General features: G+C 45.0%; 2 protein-coding genes across 4 annotated transcripts; one reads left to right on the top strand and one right to left on the bottom strand.

Moving 5' to 3' along the window:
* Window positions 1–1,769: 1,769 nt before the first annotated feature.
* CIMAP3 (ciliary microtubule associated protein 3) lies at window positions 1,770–6,904 on the top strand. The gene is made up of 6 exons (XM_006278761.4): window positions 1,770–1,931; window positions 2,248–2,390; window positions 3,890–3,988; window positions 4,190–4,323; window positions 5,618–5,735; window positions 6,645–6,904. Exons 1-6 carry the CDS (start codon window positions 1,841–1,843, stop codon window positions 6,711–6,713), a joined length of 654 nt encoding a protein of 217 aa, XP_006278823.2. The 5' UTR covers window positions 1,770–1,840; the 3' UTR covers window positions 6,714–6,904.
* Window positions 6,905–7,659: 755 nt separating this feature from the next.
* LOC102563158 (acidic mammalian chitinase) lies at window positions 7,660–15,823 on the bottom strand. 3 transcript variants are annotated; one of them, XM_014593522.3, is made up of 11 exons: window positions 15,733–15,823; window positions 15,071–15,126; window positions 14,663–14,686; window positions 13,601–13,802; window positions 12,476–12,532; window positions 10,696–10,861; window positions 10,306–10,430; window positions 9,667–9,784; window positions 9,340–9,522; window positions 9,062–9,178; window positions 7,660–8,360 (listed from the first exon to the last, which is right to left on the bottom strand). In XM_014593522.3, the coding sequence occupies exons 2-11, from the start codon at window positions 15,093–15,095 to the stop codon at window positions 8,226–8,228; spliced, it is 1,152 nt and encodes a 383-aa protein (XP_014449008.2). In that variant the 5' UTR covers window positions 15,096–15,126; window positions 15,733–15,823; the 3' UTR covers window positions 7,660–8,225. The 3 variants fall into 3 exon arrangements, with proteins under 3 accessions (XP_014449008.2, XP_019347073.1, XP_019347074.1); XM_019491528.2 differs by having other exon boundaries at window positions 15,681–15,777; XM_019491529.2 differs by lacking the exon at window positions 15,733–15,823 and adding an exon at window positions 15,673–15,711.
* Between the last annotated feature and the right edge of the window lie 2,298 nt (window positions 15,824–18,121).

Here is an 18,121-nt window from a genome sequence, read left to right as displayed (position 1 = left end):
CTAAAACATACATTTTAATTAGGGCTGTTTGATGTATAAGCATTGCAGTATGAGAACCTGTGCACTGCAAAGTTGGTGTTTATATTGTACACTACTCTCTTAGGTCTCCACTTTCCACAGTTTCAGGAGTATTTGCTAGAGAGGTAGAAAAGGGTGTCTACTGTACTACGAGGAAAGGATAGAGAGGTCCACCACTATCAATCCACCAGCTCTCCATTCAGGTCTCTTTGGTGATATGGTGGCTGTGTTATAGAGGGGAAGCAGACAGTATAACACGAAGAGAGAGATTCAATTGGATCATTTTGCAGGGAAGCCATGGCCAGCCTGATTCTTTTTACCAGTTAATCCATGCTTATTACTGTGCCAGTGCACAAGCTTATTCCTATGGGAACTGTGCAGCCATGTTCCAGACTTCTGTAGGCGCAGCTCTGTTCTGCAAAATTAATCTGGATATAATTGTGCCTTACATGGCACTTATTCTGCACTGCAATGAAGTATGTCCTGAACAGCAGATTTACCATACTAAAACAAGCCGTTTAGTCCAGCTAACCTAGCACTTGGCCTACATCAGTGGACAATAATTGTTACATTAGAAGAAACTCAAAGAACCTGCCAACAATGCACCCACCAATTGAACAACCCTGTGTAAAGGTAGGAAATGTCTCCCAGACCACATACTGCCTCCCTTTAGTGCCCCGACACATGATGTTTCATCTCTCCTATCTTTAGTACTACATCTTTGTTGGTTGATTATCTTTAAATCCAGCTATAGCATGCGATTCAATGATCAGCAAACAAAGCATGCTAAAATCCATCCCTGAATATGTACAACATTCATTAATAAATTGCAATGTTTGGCTGTTTGTAGGGTAAATGCTTTGGAAAGAGCTTAGTCATGAGTGCAATATAGCACATTGTGACCAGAGCTGGTCTGAGACTTTCTCTTTCCATGCAAGCAAGCTGTCTGCACAGTTTTCACTTTAACTTGGGTAATTTCTTTTAGTTTCTTTCCCCCTTCAAAGCTCTGATGCTCTTGCTGAAGGCTCATCTGGCTGAAAACTCTTCTCATCTGATTTTGTCCTTTCCCTAGACACTGAATTTTTTCCCCCCTTTCAAGATCAGACTTGTACTATCCCCTGCCCATCAACTAAGCCCTGTGCAATTGTACATCTGAGGCTCACCTGAAACAGGTCCAAGCAAAGCTATAACAGTCTCATCTACATCCCACTTGCAAAGCCTCCTTTCTCAGCAGCAGGCAGTGGCTGAATAAGCAGTGGGTGCAAGGGGACTTGTGAACAAACAGAGCTGCAAATTCAGCAGTCTGCTCACCTGGGCTAGTGAAAGGCCCTTTGAGATGATCAGACAAGGCGAGGTTAATTAAACTGTTAGGGAGTGGAGTGTGTGTGTGTGAGCTAGAGCAGGCAGGAGTTATTAGGGGAAGACAACAGGCCCCCACAAGACTTACGCCCCCCACTAGCCATGCCCATCCCTAGCACAGTGCAACAATCTGTTCCCTGGAGATGAGTCAGAGCCCCTCTACATGAAACACAGGACTATCAGGACCCCTGATGGCTTGGGGCAGTGCAAGAGGTTGGGTCAGCTGCATCAAGGGGCAAAGCAGCTCATCCCATGGGTGTGCTAGTATCTCCACACCAGCAGGAACTGCGCAGTGCCAGGTGCAGGGGATAGCAGGATCAGCCCCTGCAGCTGCAAAAGCAAGAGCTCAAGGGGAAGCCCTGGGGGAGCCATTGCCATTGCCTACAAGCAACTGCCTACACCAAGCCTTCCTTTCACAGGGCTCGTGGCATCGCTGCAGTGACCGCCTCTTGAAAGCTCCGGGATGACATCACATCAAAGCCACGCCCCCACACATCCATGGCAACCATGCATACACACAGCTGGCAGCATGATCTGGGAGTGGGAGCTGACAGGTGAGTAGGAGCTGGGTGTTGCAGAGCTGGGCATGGCCGCGCTGGGTGGTCCCCCAGGCTGGGCAGGGATGCACATGCAACCCCAGGCGGCAGCCAAGGCAAGCGGTGCCTGCCCAACCCCAAATACAAACCCCAAAGGAATAGCCAGAAGCAGGACGTGTGCCCTGCCTTAGCTGGGGGATTATGGGGTGTTTGCTCCCTGGGGAAGAAGGGGAGCTACCATGCCAGCACCAAGGACAAATCGCTGCCTGTGCGCTGCAGCGGGTGCCCACGGCCTTACTCTAATGCACGTCCTCGCTCTTCCTGTCCCCTGTAGACGTGCAGAAGCGGAACTCCTTTGGATCATGTCAGGACAGGAACATTTTCCCCCTTCACTATGCTCGAGACAGGCTGGGGAACCATCTGGTGCCCATCAGAGGAGAGCCCTGGCGGGGGCCAGGCTGTTACAAAAGCGATGAGGTGAGTCGACTCCGGGTCTCGGCACCGTACCTCTGCTTAGTGAGGGACTTCCCAGCCTGGAAGACTCACTGTCCAAACAGGCAAGAGTATCATTTGTAAAGTGATCTAGGAGCCAAAATCCAATTTTCCAGAGTCCCTTCAGACCTGCACTACGATGTAGGCAGATGCCTAATGGGCTTCCCAGATGAATCTGAGCAAGTGTTAATGAAAAACAATGGCATCAAAGCTTGCACAGTTCTCATTTGTTCCTGAAAAGTTCACTCAAGAAAAACCAAAGGCAGGATTATTTTTCCCATTTTACAGATAAGGAAACTGAGGCATGCAAAGAAATGACATCACCTCTACAGTTATCATATGTCTGAGTTCTCCCCGACATGGCCTCTTTTTGGGTCCTCCCATATCTGTCCGGATGGATTTTTAAAATATCAAGTGTCCAGGATGTTGCTTTGCTTCTGCTCAGCATCAGTTTTTCACCCTGCACTTGTGGGCTTGCCCCAGCCGGGAGCTGCTTGGGGCTGGGGTGAGTGGTGGGAGGGGAGTGAAGGCAGGGGCATCATGTGCACCTCCGTGCCACCCTGACACCTGCAGGCAGGTAAGTCTGTGGGGGGTTGGGGGGATTGGAGGGCCAGGGCTGGGGACTGTGGGGGTGTGGGTGTCTGAGTGGGGGGATGGGTGTGCAAGGGGAGTGAGTGCCTAAGGTGTCCAGGGGCGGGAAGGCAGGGGAGGTGCCTGCCCCTCCAGCAGGGGAAGGAGGTGTGGGGAGGAGTGGTCTTTGGGGGCAGCAGAGCTGGGTGGGGCAGGGGGCTGTGGGTAAGGAATGAGGGGCAACAGCAGGGCTGGGGGGGGTCAAGCGGCTGAGGGTCAAGATTAAGGGGCACTGGCAGGGCTGGGGGGCTATGGCTTACGAGTGAGGGGCACCAGGGAGGTGGGGGACTGTGGGTGAGGAGCACGGGGCACAGGCAGTGCCAGGGGGTTGTGGGGCTGGAGTGAGGGGTATCAGCAGGGAAGGGGGAGGCTGCAGGTTGGGAGTACGAGGCACCAGCATGATCTGGGGGTGGGGTACTGTGGGTCGGGAGTGAAGGGCAGCAGGGCTGGCAGTGGGGGGCTGTGACTTGGGAGTGGTAGGGCACAGGCATATCATTGCCCCCAACAGGTGTCCTCTTATTTTAAACTGGAAATAGGGTAAACCTTGCACCTCCCCTCTGTCAGTCTGTGCCACAGCCAGGCACTAAACCCAGATCTCTCCAGCGTGCCACTCAGATGCTGAAGTGGCAAGACTATCCTTGCTCCTGCAAATAAGAGAATTAGAAAGAGGCCTTCCGTTTATGAAAAAGACTAACCGTGGCTAGAGCTTTGCATGGTCACATACAAACGTGGATGGTATCTGGAATGGACTGAGCTTTTAGCTTTACTTTAGTAGCCAATGGCCCAAGATCCCAATGCATATCAACTAGGCTTGAATGGTACTGAGTGAGCACGCATCTACCTTTCGTGCACAGAAAAACACCATGGTGTACTCCTTGACTCGTAAACCTGAGAGCAACAAGGGTTATGTGATAGGAGCAAGGACATCCCTTCGTTTCGCACCAGATTCCAAGGTAAGTCGTGCTTTCTCTATTTTCCTTCAACGCTATGCTGTCAGTGCTTTGGGCTGGCTAAAACACACGGGCCTTGTAATTGCACAGTAACAGCCAGAGGTATGTCTGTCCAATTTTTATCACAGTACAGAATTTTATTGCAGTAACATTTTAGGGTGTTCTTGTTCGTTTGTTTTTAATCATTTGATCCCTTCTAAATAGAGCAAGCATCCCGACCCTGGAGCATACCAGTCATCGTGGAGCAAACCCCGAAAGTTTCAGCCTGCGTATGCCCCCTTTTCTATCAAGACACCACGATTCCCAAAGAAGATCCTGGATAAAGAACTTTTCCCTGGGTACAGTAAATCGGTTTCTCATTCCATTAGTAACAAGGTTAAAAAAAACCCAGCATAGACCTAAACAGGGACGTTTTCAACGGCACAATCATGCGAGCGTGCAGGTTCCTCACTGCCCTTTATAACTTTGAAAACCACCCTTGGAAGGTACAGTAGAACCTCTCCTTGTGAGGTTCTAATAACGCCAAGAAAGGATAAATCAACCCGACTTACTCTGAAAAGAAAACTGCCAAAGTGAAACCCTTATCAATCTTCAGCAGAGAATGTAGCATAAAGGCCCAATCAATGGATTGCTAAAAACCTGAGTTTAAATGTTAAGGGTCTGATGTCCCTTTGCTTTTCACTTACTGGAGTTTTTTAAACCTAAATTGATCACTGAAATGTATGCAAAGTGCTTCAGTTCTGGCATTTTGCTCCCTCTTTTTCCCCAGTATAAATGAAATGCACAAAGTGCAAAGCAGAGGAGAAGCAGACTCAAATTCTTTCTTTCATAAAATAAAATGTAAGTGTTGGTCCAACCACAGGACTAAGCTACTCCACATTTTGGCACAGGCCAGTAAAACTCCAGTCCAGATTGGGATCGGAATAGATGTTCCCTGTTCGATAGACTTTAATGCTATGGAGCATTATGGAGGGCACCAGTTCTATGTGGCAGGCTTGTGTCTTATGATTCACCCTCCCTGAAGAGTTACGAACTACCCATGTTCACACAAAAAACAAATAGTAAGGTTATGGTGAACTGAAAAAAAATCACTTCTGGAAACAGGAGCACAGTGCAACAGAAAAGGATGAAAATTAAAACTAACAGGCTTACATATTGCCATGGACAAAGCAAGCCTTTGTCAGGTTTGTATCTGCAATCTCTGAAGAAACTGTTTGATTTTTTAAATATGATTATTTAGACTCTATTTAGACAGTGAAAATGTTCATAGCACCAAACAGATCCTCTCTCATGCATTTCACACATCATTCTTTTGTGGGCCATTGTTTTCACATGTGACTTTAAAATCATCATCTGCAAACATCTTCCCACTATGGATTTGCTGCAGGGATCCCCTTTTATTGAAGCATTTGCAATGTCCAAATGAAATTGAAATGAGATTTACTGAGCCTGCCTAAAAGATTGGGTTAAATATATAAAAGGAGGGATGTATCCAGGGACTTCCTCATGGCTACTCAAGATTTCCTAAAGCAGGTTATATGCAAATCTGCCAAGGGATTCACATGGCACTTCTCTTCGAAGTGTAAACTCGACTGCTGAAATGAGAGGTGTTTTGCATCCATCTTCTTTCAGACCAGGAACTTATGAAGCAGACAAGCAACCGCACAAGAAAATCACTTGGCCCATGAAGTTTGGTTCCCCAGACTGGTCGTTAGTACCAGTGCCAGAGCAGAGGACTTTGAGAACGGAGGTACAGCATTCGGGAGCTACTCTCTGCACTTGAGATAAAAGACGTGGTTGATCAGGTTATCAGACAGAGGAAATCATATGGATACTTAGTCAGATGAATGCCGGCCTTCCTTATCCTTTCCCCGGTAGCTTGCATACATACCTCGGTACGCAGGAACTCAATGAGGGAATGCTGACGCTAGTGACACCGTTTGTGAGAATATATCATTTTTAATGACTTTCATCAGAAGGTTTCTTAAGTCCAGGATGGGGTTTCTGGTCAAAATGAGGGAGACTCAGCACAGGCCCTAACCCCAAGCCCCCCCACCCCAAATGAGTGCCTTCCCAAGCTATTGGTTTATTCTAGTGTCTCTCCATCCTAATTTTTTTTTTTAATCTGTTTTATCCCACAATGAAATGGGACCATTTTGAAATTCCCAAATCTGTATGGAGCAGGTAGACTTGTTTCCTGCTGAGTACTTGTATGATATTAAAAAACTGTACACCATGCCGCATACGCTGCGTGCAAAAACAAGAGGAAAAATTCTAGACATCCAAGCCCTCAAGAGCTTAGAAGCAAGGGAAGGAAGCAGGAACTGCTAATGCAGTTGTCGTTAAGATATGCATGGACTAACTAATGAAAAATATACCTGGGGAAAGTACACTAGGTTAACATAGGGTAGGGTAATCCCAGAGGAACATGCACGCATGATATGTGCACCTTGCCTTTTATTGACTCTTCCATGTAAAGGATAACAACCTACCACTGCTAACTACAACTAATAGTTAACCTTGTAGCTCAGCTGGTAGAGGTCCCCTAAGGACTCGGGCTGAGGCTTTGTAAATTTGCTTATTGCTTTCAGTGCTATTTCATAACCTAGCGTTTTAAAAATGCTGATGTATCTCAATATTTTATTTCTTTTAATTTTAGTTCATTACAGATAAAGAATTCAGGAAACATCGGAACCGACTGGCCTACCTGAGCTTATACTACAGCTGAATAGCTTCTTACTCAGAGCATCTCCTCCTCACCCTTCCAGTTAAATCTCGCAAGCCTGTTTTTAGCTCTTCTCCCATGGACTGTTTCCCTGAATACAGCATCAGACTTCTTCCCGAGACACTGGTCAACCTTTCCATTTGTGCATCTTCAGGGTTATTCTGCTTTTTAAAAATTGCTCCTTGTCAAGTGTAGACCATTCTCCAACATCTTTGTGTGTGTAGTGGGTGCGAGAGATGGAGATTGGTAGTGGAAAGATCGCTGACTCCACCTGCCAGCGGCAGATGGTTCTGTTCACCTATTAACCGCGATGCTCCCGGTTATGTCCCACTGGACTCACTGTTCAGAGAGGCATAAGCTTTCATAGGCAATGGCATACTTCAGCTTCGGTTGAAGTCTCTGTGGTGCCACTCTGCTCTGCCTTCACACTAACACAGCAATCTGTCTCTTTCCATGCAAGGACAGAAACCAGTTTTACTTCAGAATAGCTTTTCCTAATTCAAATCAGATGCACAGAGGAGCTCCATTCTCTTTGGCCCTGAGAGCTTGATCTCCTAACCCCCGCTAGTCTGGGAAGCGAAACAAGGGATTGCTGTGCTTAATCAGAACAGCAGCCTGTCCAACAACCTGTTCTCAGCAGTAACTTAGGCCAGTCACTTCAAAGATACAAGAATCCCTGTAGTAGGCTCTGATGAAATAACAAAATGGCTTTTGTTTCTCGTGGAAAAAGAGCAGAAAGGAATTCACCCTGTGCAGTCATCGCAGGCTCTCAGGAGGGATTCAGGAGCTGTCACCTTGCTCTAGGTTGCATTTATTAGTGATGGAAAGCAATTCAAGGGTGTTTCCTACAGGAGGTTACAGCATTTTCGGAGACACTTTAAACCACAGTTCCAAGGGCCCATCCAATGCAAGCCCAACACTCAGCAAGGATACAATACAGAAACGGGGGTAGCCAGAGTGATTTAATTTAATGAGACAGAATCAGAAGCTTTTAACATGGCTCCATCTCTAGATATCTGAAACTTCAGGGGCGGTCAGCATTTTGTTGTGGCCTGTTCTGGAGCCAGGGGCTAGCTGGGAAGTTCAAGTCCACATCAAGAGTTTGAAAGTTTGGGGAGGAAATGGTTTGTTTCTAGGCCTGTCGTGTCATATTGTATATATTTTTTAAATTATCTCTGGTTTCTGAGAGTGTTAATTCATAGCCTGTAGCAGCATTTGAACCTGGGACCAGATCAGAGTGAATGCATAAGGAATGGCTGTCCTCCTACCAGTACTCAGATAGAAACTCAACCTTTCCCTTGATGCTTCATAGACTTTATCATTATTTGCAGCTATCTGGATCTAGAGAAGCAGATTAGCTAACACAGATGTTCAGTCTGCACTAGGATCTAGTATCATCTGAAGTCAAAAGAAAAACTGCCCTTGGGATGAGTCAACCTTGGTTGCATCCCTAGATAACAAATAAGGTGTTTTCCCTTTGTGGCAGTGCTCTTTCCTGGGCCAGTGATGTGGCATTCAGTTTCCAAGGACAGTCTTCAGCTTCTTTAGGAGTGGGTTGGCTCCTGCCCCACAGAAAGAGCCAGAGAAGTCATCCATGCCAAGAGCCCAAACCATGGCACCCCCATAATGCTGCTCCTTTATAAAGTTGGCCTGCAGAAAAAGAGAATAAGACTTTGTGCACAGCAGTCTGAAACTATGAAGTAGCAGTGTGCCTCAGGGAGCGATCCAGCCCTGGAGGGGGGAGAGCAGATGATACATAAAGAAGGATCATCTTTAAGGATTTATAGGCCAGGCATCAGTTAAATGTGTGCGCATAGGTCACTAAAGTCGGTTCTGCCTATGTGCGTGTGTGCCTACATGTGGAAAATCATCTTCATCTCCTATGGCAGAAGGTTGGGCATGGCGGCACCTTAGAGAATAGCTGGTTCAAAAATAGGTAAAGCTCCTCTTAAACTCCCATTAACTCCAGCCAGATTTCTATCATTAAATTACAATATAGCCCCTGCCACTGGTGATACTGGTTTTATTGCAAAATTTTCTTTAGCCCATTAGAGCAGTTTCACTTATAAAAACATACAGGAAATACCTTCTCTCTGGCTCCCTACTTCGTTCCTTCCAAGATAAGTGACAACACGATTTCATCCCTGATGGAGTCAGATCCCCAGCCAGTCTCAACTGATATATTTCCAGTGACTTCATTGGGCCACCCTGATTTACATCACCTGAGGAACCAGCTCTATGCCTTTGCCTGGAAGTTTGCATTGCTTTATCTATAGGGGGTCTTTCTGAGTGGTGCTTTTCTATTTTCCAGGCCCTCTAATGAAGGTCACACAAAAATGACAGGGACTAACCTTTATCTCAAAGCTCCTCTCGTTGTCATATCCAACCCATTCTCTGTCTTTGAAGGCATATGGGACTTTTTGTGCTTCAATCCATTTGGTGGTAGCTCCTTTTAAAAACGTGCAGACCTGCCCGGAAAAAGGATGTCATGAACAGTCGGATTCACTGTGCTAGGAAGACAGAAAATCAAAGGGATTTCGAAGCGACCGACAGCTCTATTCTTGAGCACAAATTTGTGTCATGTACAAGTACAAATACGTTCCCTATATAATGGTCATAACATGTTTACCTCAAAGTAAGCCAAGACACCAGCTGATCGGGTATAAGCACCAGGAGCACCAGGACCAGAAGCAGGAGCACCAACACCAGTATTCCCAGTAGAAAGTCGGAAAGTTCGTCCATACGTCGGAAATCCCATGAGGAGCTTCTCAGCTGGGACGCCATTGTCTTCCCAGTATTTCATAGCATAAGCCTACAGCAGTAAGAGCAGGAACAAAAAATATCTTAACTGTTGAGTGACTTAGCCTTAGACAAATACAAGACCGTGGGCCTGCTGAAGTCAGTCGAAGGACTCTGAGGTTTGGATCCAGCCCTGCACCGTTGTTTGTTCTCTTACACCATTGTAGAAGGGAACTTTGTCACTCGAGCCTTTGTACAGGGGACTGTTGTGTCCTGTGACTGAACTCCAGCTACCGTGGAAGTCGTAGGTCATCACGTTGATAAAATCGAGACTCCTGAAAACAAATAAAAATGCCACGGGAAGAAATCCAGTTCCTAAATGTTGGGAACTTTCTAGCTCTGGGGGTGCGTACGGGTCTGAAAGCACTCATGGTAATGAGGTATGGGCCTGGGGAGGTCACAGATATACATGACAAATATAGAAGTGCTTCAGAGTCATTTTCTGATACCGAATTAGAACATATAATGTAGATTTTGGTCCAAATGTAACCTTTTAGCTAACCCTCCTCTGCCGACAAACTTTAGAATGGAACTCAGATCCAAATTAACCCTGGGGGTTGAGTTAATCGAATTACTCTTTTGCATATATAGGAAAAAGGAAAACAAAGACCCAGAATAATATCAGAATATTTTACAAATTATTTTTCAGAATAATTCCCTCCTGGTGGCAGTTAGGTCTGTATGAATAAATGCAAAATACAGACAATGTGCCATGCAATCTGTAGCTTTCTGTTTATATCCTCAGAGGCAGGAAGTTGTACTGTTTTGGCTACCTTGTAGAAAATATTTGAATTACCTTCCTAGTGCAGCAGTTTCATACGCAGTATCGACGATACCTTTGACGCCTGATACAGCTGATGAAAGCAACAGCCTCGGACGTCCTGTTTGTTGACCCTCCTTGGCAAAAGCTGCTACCATTTCCTAGAAATGGGGACAAGAACAATGCCTGGGTTTGCTACCTCAGTACAAAGACTCATTTAATGGGCATGAAGGTGTTTTGTTTTTGATGTGGATATTTCCACAATCCCCATAAGGCCGCTTGTGCTTACATATCCCTTAAGGCCAAAGGAAGCTCATTTCAGGTATACCTGTTATTATGGGGGTAGACATCAGCAGCTACTTTGAACACTACAGCAACTTCAGGGAGCTCAGAATCAGACCCAAAATGCTCTTATAGAGGTTTTACCTGAACCAGGATGGTGAAGAGGTGCTTATCCTCTGGAGGACTTCCTCCGGAAGCTGGAAATTCCCAATCAAGGTCCAGCCCATCAAACTTGTGCTTGCGAAGGAAAGCAATCACTGAATCAATGAATGTTTTACGGTTGGCAGCAGAGGACACCACGGCAGTAAATCTGGAAGCATACGTTTTACTTGACAAGTGCATTATTAACCTCATCCTGGCCTTCGGTGTGTGCCAGTACTTCCAACGAGCCTGATTTTCAGCTGGTTTAAGTCAGCGTAGGATCATACCATCCGCTGCCTCTCCAGCCTTATTTCTTTGTTGATATTATGCGACCGAATTGCTTTCATTATTTCTTTCCTTCTCTTTCCTATACCTTTCCCCCCACCCTCACTCTCTTTCTCCCACACCCACGCCACTGAAGCATTGTTGCATAATGCTGTTTCAAAAGAAGCCAGCACCATACTGGCTGCATCTACACGAGACGTTTGCTGCAGTTACCTAATTAACTCCGGAGTAAGCATTTAAACCTGCAGTGCTATTAGGACAGAGTAAACGAATTAACTAACATAGGTTAGTACGTGTAAATACAAGCACTATCTGGCGGTAGAGTTTTTTACTCTGCTACAGTGAATGCGTAGATGCAGGTAGGACTGGCTGGGGCATGAGGGTGCTTCAGCGCAGGGGCTGCCTGCTGGCTAGCCCCACAATGGAGCATCCTCATGCCCCAGCCAGCCCTTCTGCAGCACGTTATGCCAGGTCGGAGTAGCTGCAGGCTGGCAGGATGCCACCCCAGGGCCCCCTGCCAGCTGGGGCAGCACTGACCTGGCTCAACACGATGTGTTCCCAGGTGCACATTCAAATGCAGAGCCCGGAAACAATAAACTCTGGTGTGATCTGCACCGGAGTTTATTGCTGTGCATTATTGTCACATGTAGATGCACCTACTGGGATATATAAACTTCAGGATTGTTTGTAAGGCATCAGAAGTAATCTTTCTACACTACTCAGCACTGGTTAGGCTTCAGCTAGAGAAGCGCATCTGATTTTGGGCACCACACTTCAAGAAAGGAGAGCAACAAAAAATGAACACAAGTGTGAAAGTCATGACCTATGAAGAAAGGTTGAAATAACAGAGTTATTTGCTCAAACAAGAGAAGGCCAAGGACAGACATGTTAGCAGTCTTCAAATGTGAAAATATACTGCAGGAAGGAAGGTTACAAACTGTTCTCCAGCTCCCCTGGAGATACAATAATGTGATTAACATGGAACAAGGGAGATCTAGGTTAGATATTAGGGAAAAAAATTAAATTGGAGGGATATTTAAGTACAGGACTGGTTTACCTATCGAAGCCATGTAACCTCTGTCATCAGAGGAAAATAATCAAATAAAAATATTAAGGTAGATACATTTCTGACAGTAATCATTTAGGTATGGGTGATTCTGCCATGAGCAGGGGGCTAAATTAGATGATATCCTGAGATTTCCTCCATCCCTGATTTTCTATTATTCTGTTACAACTCTCTCTTCATTACACAGCCATCAATTGTTAATATAATCATCAAATTACAAAAACAGGGCTTGATCACAAGTACTAAAGCCATCAGATCCAAGAGCTGATACATTTAGCTGTAAGAGAATGACAAGTCCCCCAAAGTTATTGGCACTGATTATTCTAACTACCACTGGTCTCATTAACAGGCACCAAAAAAAAGAAGGATATGAGAACCCACTTCCTCACCACCACCATCATCCCATTGAAAGATTAAAGGAAAAATGCTTACTTGTGGCTGCCAAAGTTTCCACCTCCAACAGCCAGAAGGGTGACAAGATTTTTATTTCTAGAAATCAAGGAGGGGAAATTGGAGGGGGGAAAAATAAGTGAGTTAAAATATATGCATTCTTCCTTTTTCATTTTTTTAAAATGGTATCTGCTTTATAAATGTCCCTTCTCTTCACATCCCCCTCTCTGGAATCACTACAAATCCACACCAGTCTGACGGAGGGCAGAGCACAGCCAGCTTTCTGTGCTCGTGGCACCACAGTCTGCTGGCACAAAAAACTGGACCTTGAAAATCCACTGACAATGGGTTTGAACAGAAATTTGAAACCCAACCCAGACAAACAAGCAAAAATACAATCCTACCCTCGCCCAAAATTTTGAGCTTAGTATCATACTTAGGGCCTACCTGCAACCCTACACTGAAACACATTTGAAATGCAAACTCAGTGTGAAATCGTCATATCAACCCTAAATATAGCATCTGTTAAAGTTACCTGAACCTACTGCAAAAAGATTTTTAATAATCTGTAAAGGTGAACTGCAAAGGACACAATGTTTGATTCCTGTTTTGCTATTTTCTGAGAAACAGAAGGCTGAAAAACCCCTAAAAAAGGATTATATAGGAGTTGTTTTATTTTGTTTTTTCATGGTTGTCTGTGAAGCTGCTCATCGGTTACAGAATAAATTCAGAACTCGCCTGCCCTAGGAAACTCTGTAGGTGACTCGAGTACTAGCAGGGGATTAAAACATGAGGGATCAAAGAAGATATTCCTTCATTTTTTTAAATGGCAGGGAAAGGGACTCAGACTGTATCAATTCTAGAGCTGGTGTGCTTTTGCAAACAACTTATTTAACTACTCTTTTTTTAAGGATTTTACAAACCTATCCCCAAACTACACTTCTGAGTTGTGCAAAAGTCATTCACCTAGATGCACACAAAAAAAGGAGAAGATATGGGAAAGGGAAAAAACAAGCAGTTAAAGCGTTGAAGTAAGGCTTAAGTTTATGCTTTCTTTGCATAATCTTAAGGAGGAAATAAGAGCACAAAGCCCCATAGGACTATCTAAAGGTCACTTTTAAATGAATTGGGTTTCGGGGTTTTTTTTACTCGATAGAAGTTACCGACCTGTTCTTTAGAGCATTAAACTGACTATAGAGGATTTCATCGTTCCACTCCGTAGTGGTGATCTTATGGTCCTTTATTCCAGCAAAGGAATAAATCAAGTGGGTACACAAAAATGGGTCCACATCTTCAGGAGTGTATTTAGCTGCTCCTGGCCTGAACTGAGACCAGTTGTTGAAGTAGCAAACAAGTTTGTAGGCAGAGCCTGGTTAAAAAAAAAAAAGATGGGGGTTAGCCGCAAGTATTATCACATACATAATACAATAGGTGGGTAAATATAGTGACCTAATGGGCTGGCATCCATCCCAAAAATAGCATGGCTACACAATTAGCAGGTTACAATCGATAAGCAGGGATTTCATCTGTATTCTGTGTAGTAACAACTTGCACATTAGGGCGGCAAACTAAATTTTGAAATCATGCATGGCATTCCCTGGCAACTGAGCACCAAATGGTAAATGGAGCTGCTTGATTCTCCAGATTTCTATTGGTGTTTCTGAAGGGTGACTGATTTTGTGAGAGACCGGATGCGTAGAAAGGACTCACTGGCTTCATTCAGAGAAGCTACCTGGTGCGTGTTGCTATATTTATTAATAATGTCTGTCATTTATAATGCAGACGGTGGAAACCATTTTCATATTAGATTGTAAGCGACTCAAGTGGCTTCATGCAAATCTAAAGCATAAAACATATATCAGCTCTATACCATGGAGTGGAAGTTAAAGGTACATATTGTTCATGTGGATTCACCAGGTTATTTAAAAAATTCCCCTCCCTTTATAAGCAGACAGCGTAACATTTCCCCAATCCTGAAGTCCATATTCAGAGCCTGATTTTATCCCGTACTTGTCAGTCAGAAGTAACTCCCTAGGAAGCACTGGAGTTGTACTGCGCTGAGAACCATGTCATCTGCCCCCGGGCAAAATTCTCACGAGCTTTAAAGACATTTTCCCCACATCTAGAATGAGTGAAAACTAATCGTGGACTTCAGGATTGGACCCATTTTTATTTCTATTGGTGGTCCCCAGTCACTATAAACCTGAAAAGAAAATGAGAGATTCTTACCCAGCTGCAGCAGAATGACCAAACCTGCAAACCAAAGGCAAATGCATTAGAAACCAAGTCATTCTTTGTCCTTTTCAGTAGCTCATCTTGGGTGAAATCCACTTCACAGAGGGGTCCAAATCACTTTATTCCTCTTGCACAGATTGTGCGCTCAGCTTTTGCACTTGAGTGAATGTTACGCACCAAACAAAAGCATCCCCATGCAGGAACAGGCTGGTTCACAGATGGATAAATAGATGTTTAAGGCCAGAAGAGGTCATTATGATCACATAGTCTGCCCTCTTTCATAATGCAACATTAAAAAGGCCGTGGGTTGGTTTGAATCTCATTCATACTCCTCTCTCTTAGGAAGGATTCTCCAGGCTTTAAGGGCTAACACGTCATAGAGAAAACATCAAATCTACTCACCAGCCCATACCATCATCTTCCCCATCTCCACTTCAGATGTTGGCTTCGGCGATTACCTATAAATGAAAAGAACATAGTTGTGTAGAGGGAGCTTAATAGCAACCGCGGATGCTGTTGGATAGAAAAGGTCCCAAGCAGCCGCCCATGCTCCAAGTACTTTCTGTCACGTCGTTATTCTCAAAGCAAGTCAAGGTGACCGAGTAACTAAAAAGCCTGTGCCCCTGCCCCCACACACGGTTTACACACTGCCTCTCAATGTTGCTGTCATCAGTGGAGCTAAACCAACGCCAGTAGCAGCATAAAACTTCAGAGCAGTTTCCTAGCAGGGATAACTTTGAAAATAGAAAAAACAAGGCTTGCTGCTCCGATAGTAACCATTCGAGGCCCACAGAGATGGAGGAAAGAGTGTGCCAGTTAGCCCTTGGAAAAGGTGTAATATTGACTGCAATGTAGAAGCAAGCATAAAAGTGCGCAGCGTGCAGTCATCAAAGCCTTCTCGGGATTCAGTCAACGCACTTCCTACAGATCTCTTTCTTCACCCCAACCTGTAAAATAATTCAGGCATTTTAAGTTCCTCTGCCAGCTTCCCCTTTAGCCCTTACATATATACCCATTGCCCTGATGTTCAATGCAGCTCATATAATTTAGAACTTCATTAAAACCTGTCACGGAGCCAGAGACCTGGCAGGCTCCCGGAGTAAAAGCTGGGACAGCCGTCTGCTCTTCGCTGCCTCTGTCTATTTTATGCCCTGGGTGGACATCCACGCCCATACAAATCTCCGGGCTGAGCTCACATTTAACTCTCTACTTCCTGGTTTTGTTTTTTGTCTGGAAACCCTGTGCTCAGACTCATGGATAAAAAATAAGTTGCGCCATAAACCAGCCGTTGGTTAAGCTTCCTCTAAAAGAACCACAAGCTTAGGTTAAGAGCGCTAGTTCTGATCACAATTACACCTTTTCCATGGGCTAACTGGCCCGCTCTGGTCTCCATCGCCCTTGAACTCCTTGACGCTGTCAGGAAAGAATTGAGGATGCTTTCCAGGCATACGTCACAGAGTGCAATGAGACGTGCCGTGGTGCCCTTCAATGAACATTTATTGCAGTAGCAACGATGGGCCCCAACTCAAAGAGGGTTCCCACGGAGCCGGGCACTGTCCATACTTATACGGAGAGAAGAAAGCGAGGAATTTCCGGTCTCTGACTCTCATATCTCTTCCCAGTCCAGTGTTTCGGTTACCTATTATTTTCCTTCTTCCGTTCGTATAAGAGAGTGGCCTAAAGTTTGTCCTGAAGTTTATTGCCATTTTCTTTCCTCACTGTTGTCTTGCTCCCCCAGGCAAAGCCTGCAATATATCACTCTCTCTTCACGTGGGCAACACCTTGCAGATACTTGTAGGATCTTATAACCCCCAACTTTAGTTACTGTCTATCTAGATCAGGGATGGGCAATTATTTCAGGCTTACTGAGTTTTGGCAAGCCATTGAGGGCTGCATGACAGGCAGCCAGGGGCAGATAAATATTAATTTTGTAATTTTCTTAGGGGCCCTGCGGGCCAGGTAGAATGGCCTGGTGGGCCGCATCTGACCCACGGGCTGCATTTTGCCCACCCCTGATCTAAATGCTCTCTTAATCATTGTCTATATTCCAGTCTGTCCAACATCCTGATCTTAAGAGATCCTTCTATTTGATCGCTTTGCTCCATTTCATGGTCTAAGCACACACACTCCCCCTTCTATCTGGGTGTGAGGTGCAGTTCTCTCTCACCCTTCATGGCTGTTTCTTCTTCAACCTAACCAAAAATGAGTAGAAGGGCATGGTAAGAAGCATCTGAGTGATGTTCAGAAGCAACTGAGACTTCTGGTAACATTTGCCCCCACGAGACCCAATTCCATTACTCAGTCATGCAATCTGCATGCCATCTTTTGGACCAGACCTATTGTTGGCTCCATTTAAGTCAACAGAGTTGTTCTCATTTACGCCAGCTGAGGATCTGGCCCAGTTCTTTATTAAATGGGTTTACATACTAAGTCTCAATAAATCCCCTGAATACTTTGACATCACTATTTTCTGGAGAGAATATGAGATAAAACCAGAGGGGCGTGTACCAGAGATGATAGAGACAGACAGCATAGCCAGGTTCAGAAAGGGACTGAATAAATTAATGGATACTAGACTATTAATGGCTATTAAACAGAATGGCTGGAGATGTTTCCTCTAGCATCTCTAAACCGATAATGGTGGATCCCAAGGCGGATATTGAATAGCGGATACACCACTGGAGATATTCAGCTCAGTGCTCTCCCTCTACAGCACTCATTTCTGCCGCTATCAGAGACAGAATAATGCACTAGCTGAATTGGTCTGACCCAGGATGGCACTTCTTATGTCCCCTGGGATTCTTCCTCTGCACTTAACTTTGCAGATTGCCACTCCCTTGACCGGTAACTTTACGGACTCTTTTTCCCTTTTGCCTCAGAAGTCAACACACACCTGGCACAAAAATGACCTTGTGGTTGCTTTCTTCTTCCAAGTGCTGTCAAGGCAATACAACCGGCATTAGGTTCTTCTCTCTTGAGAGATGAACACAATAATGCACAGTGCAGTAAAGGCTGAGAAAGCACAAAGGGACCGACACATTGACAGGGCCCAGCCTGTCACTCGGGAAGGTTATCAACGGAAAAACCCACAGGCGCTAATGTGGTATGATCCTACTGGGAAAGAGAACAGACATCTCCACCCTGTGCACTAGACAAACACCATATCCTCTGTCAGGCCTCCCCATAAAGCCACCTTCTTCTCAAGTCTACATCAACGATCGTAACAATGCCATTTTAAAAGAAACGAAGGAACTGCCATGTGTTTATGGGGGAGAAAATAATTTATTCCGACATTCCTACTCTAACTGCTATCTTTTTATGAACTCCTTGAGTACGTCTCCTTCCCCAAATACAGTACAAACACCAGTGCTTAAGTCCCAGTTGCATCAAAGCCAATGGGAGTTTTTCAATTGACCTGAGTGGAACCTGGATTTCACCTCAATCTACCAAAAT

This window comes from Alligator mississippiensis, chromosome 14, assembly GCF_030867095.1.
Source record: "Alligator mississippiensis isolate rAllMis1 chromosome 14, rAllMis1, whole genome shotgun sequence".
In the NCBI taxonomy this organism is placed as follows: Eukaryota; Metazoa; Chordata; order Crocodylia; family Alligatoridae; genus Alligator; species Alligator mississippiensis.
This window is presented reverse-complemented; position numbering and strand designations above follow the sequence as displayed.

Excerpts from the sequence above, each read along its gene's own strand:
- LOC102563158 (XM_014593522.3), bottom strand. The coding sequence starts at position 15,095 with ATGGGGAAGATGATGGTATGGGCTG. Across the intron at positions 12,533-13,600 it reads TTTAATGCTCTAAAGAACAG|AAATAAAAATCTTGTCACCC; the intron begins GTCGGTAACTTC and ends CTTGATTTCTAG. Across the intron at positions 9,785-10,305 it reads GAAACTGCTGCACTAGGAAG|GAGTCTCGATTTTATCAACG; the intron begins GTAATTCAAATA and ends ATTTGTTTTCAG.
- CIMAP3 (XM_006278761.4), top strand. The coding sequence starts at position 1,841 with ATGACATCACATCAAAGCCACGCCCCCACACATCCATGGCAACCATGC. Across the intron at positions 2,391-3,889 it reads GCTGTTACAAAAGCGATGAG|AAAAACACCATGGTGTACTC; the intron begins GTGAGTCGACTC and ends TTTCGTGCACAG. Across the intron at positions 3,989-4,189 it reads GTTTCGCACCAGATTCCAAG|AGCAAGCATCCCGACCCTGG; the intron begins GTAAGTCGTGCT and ends CCTTCTAAATAG.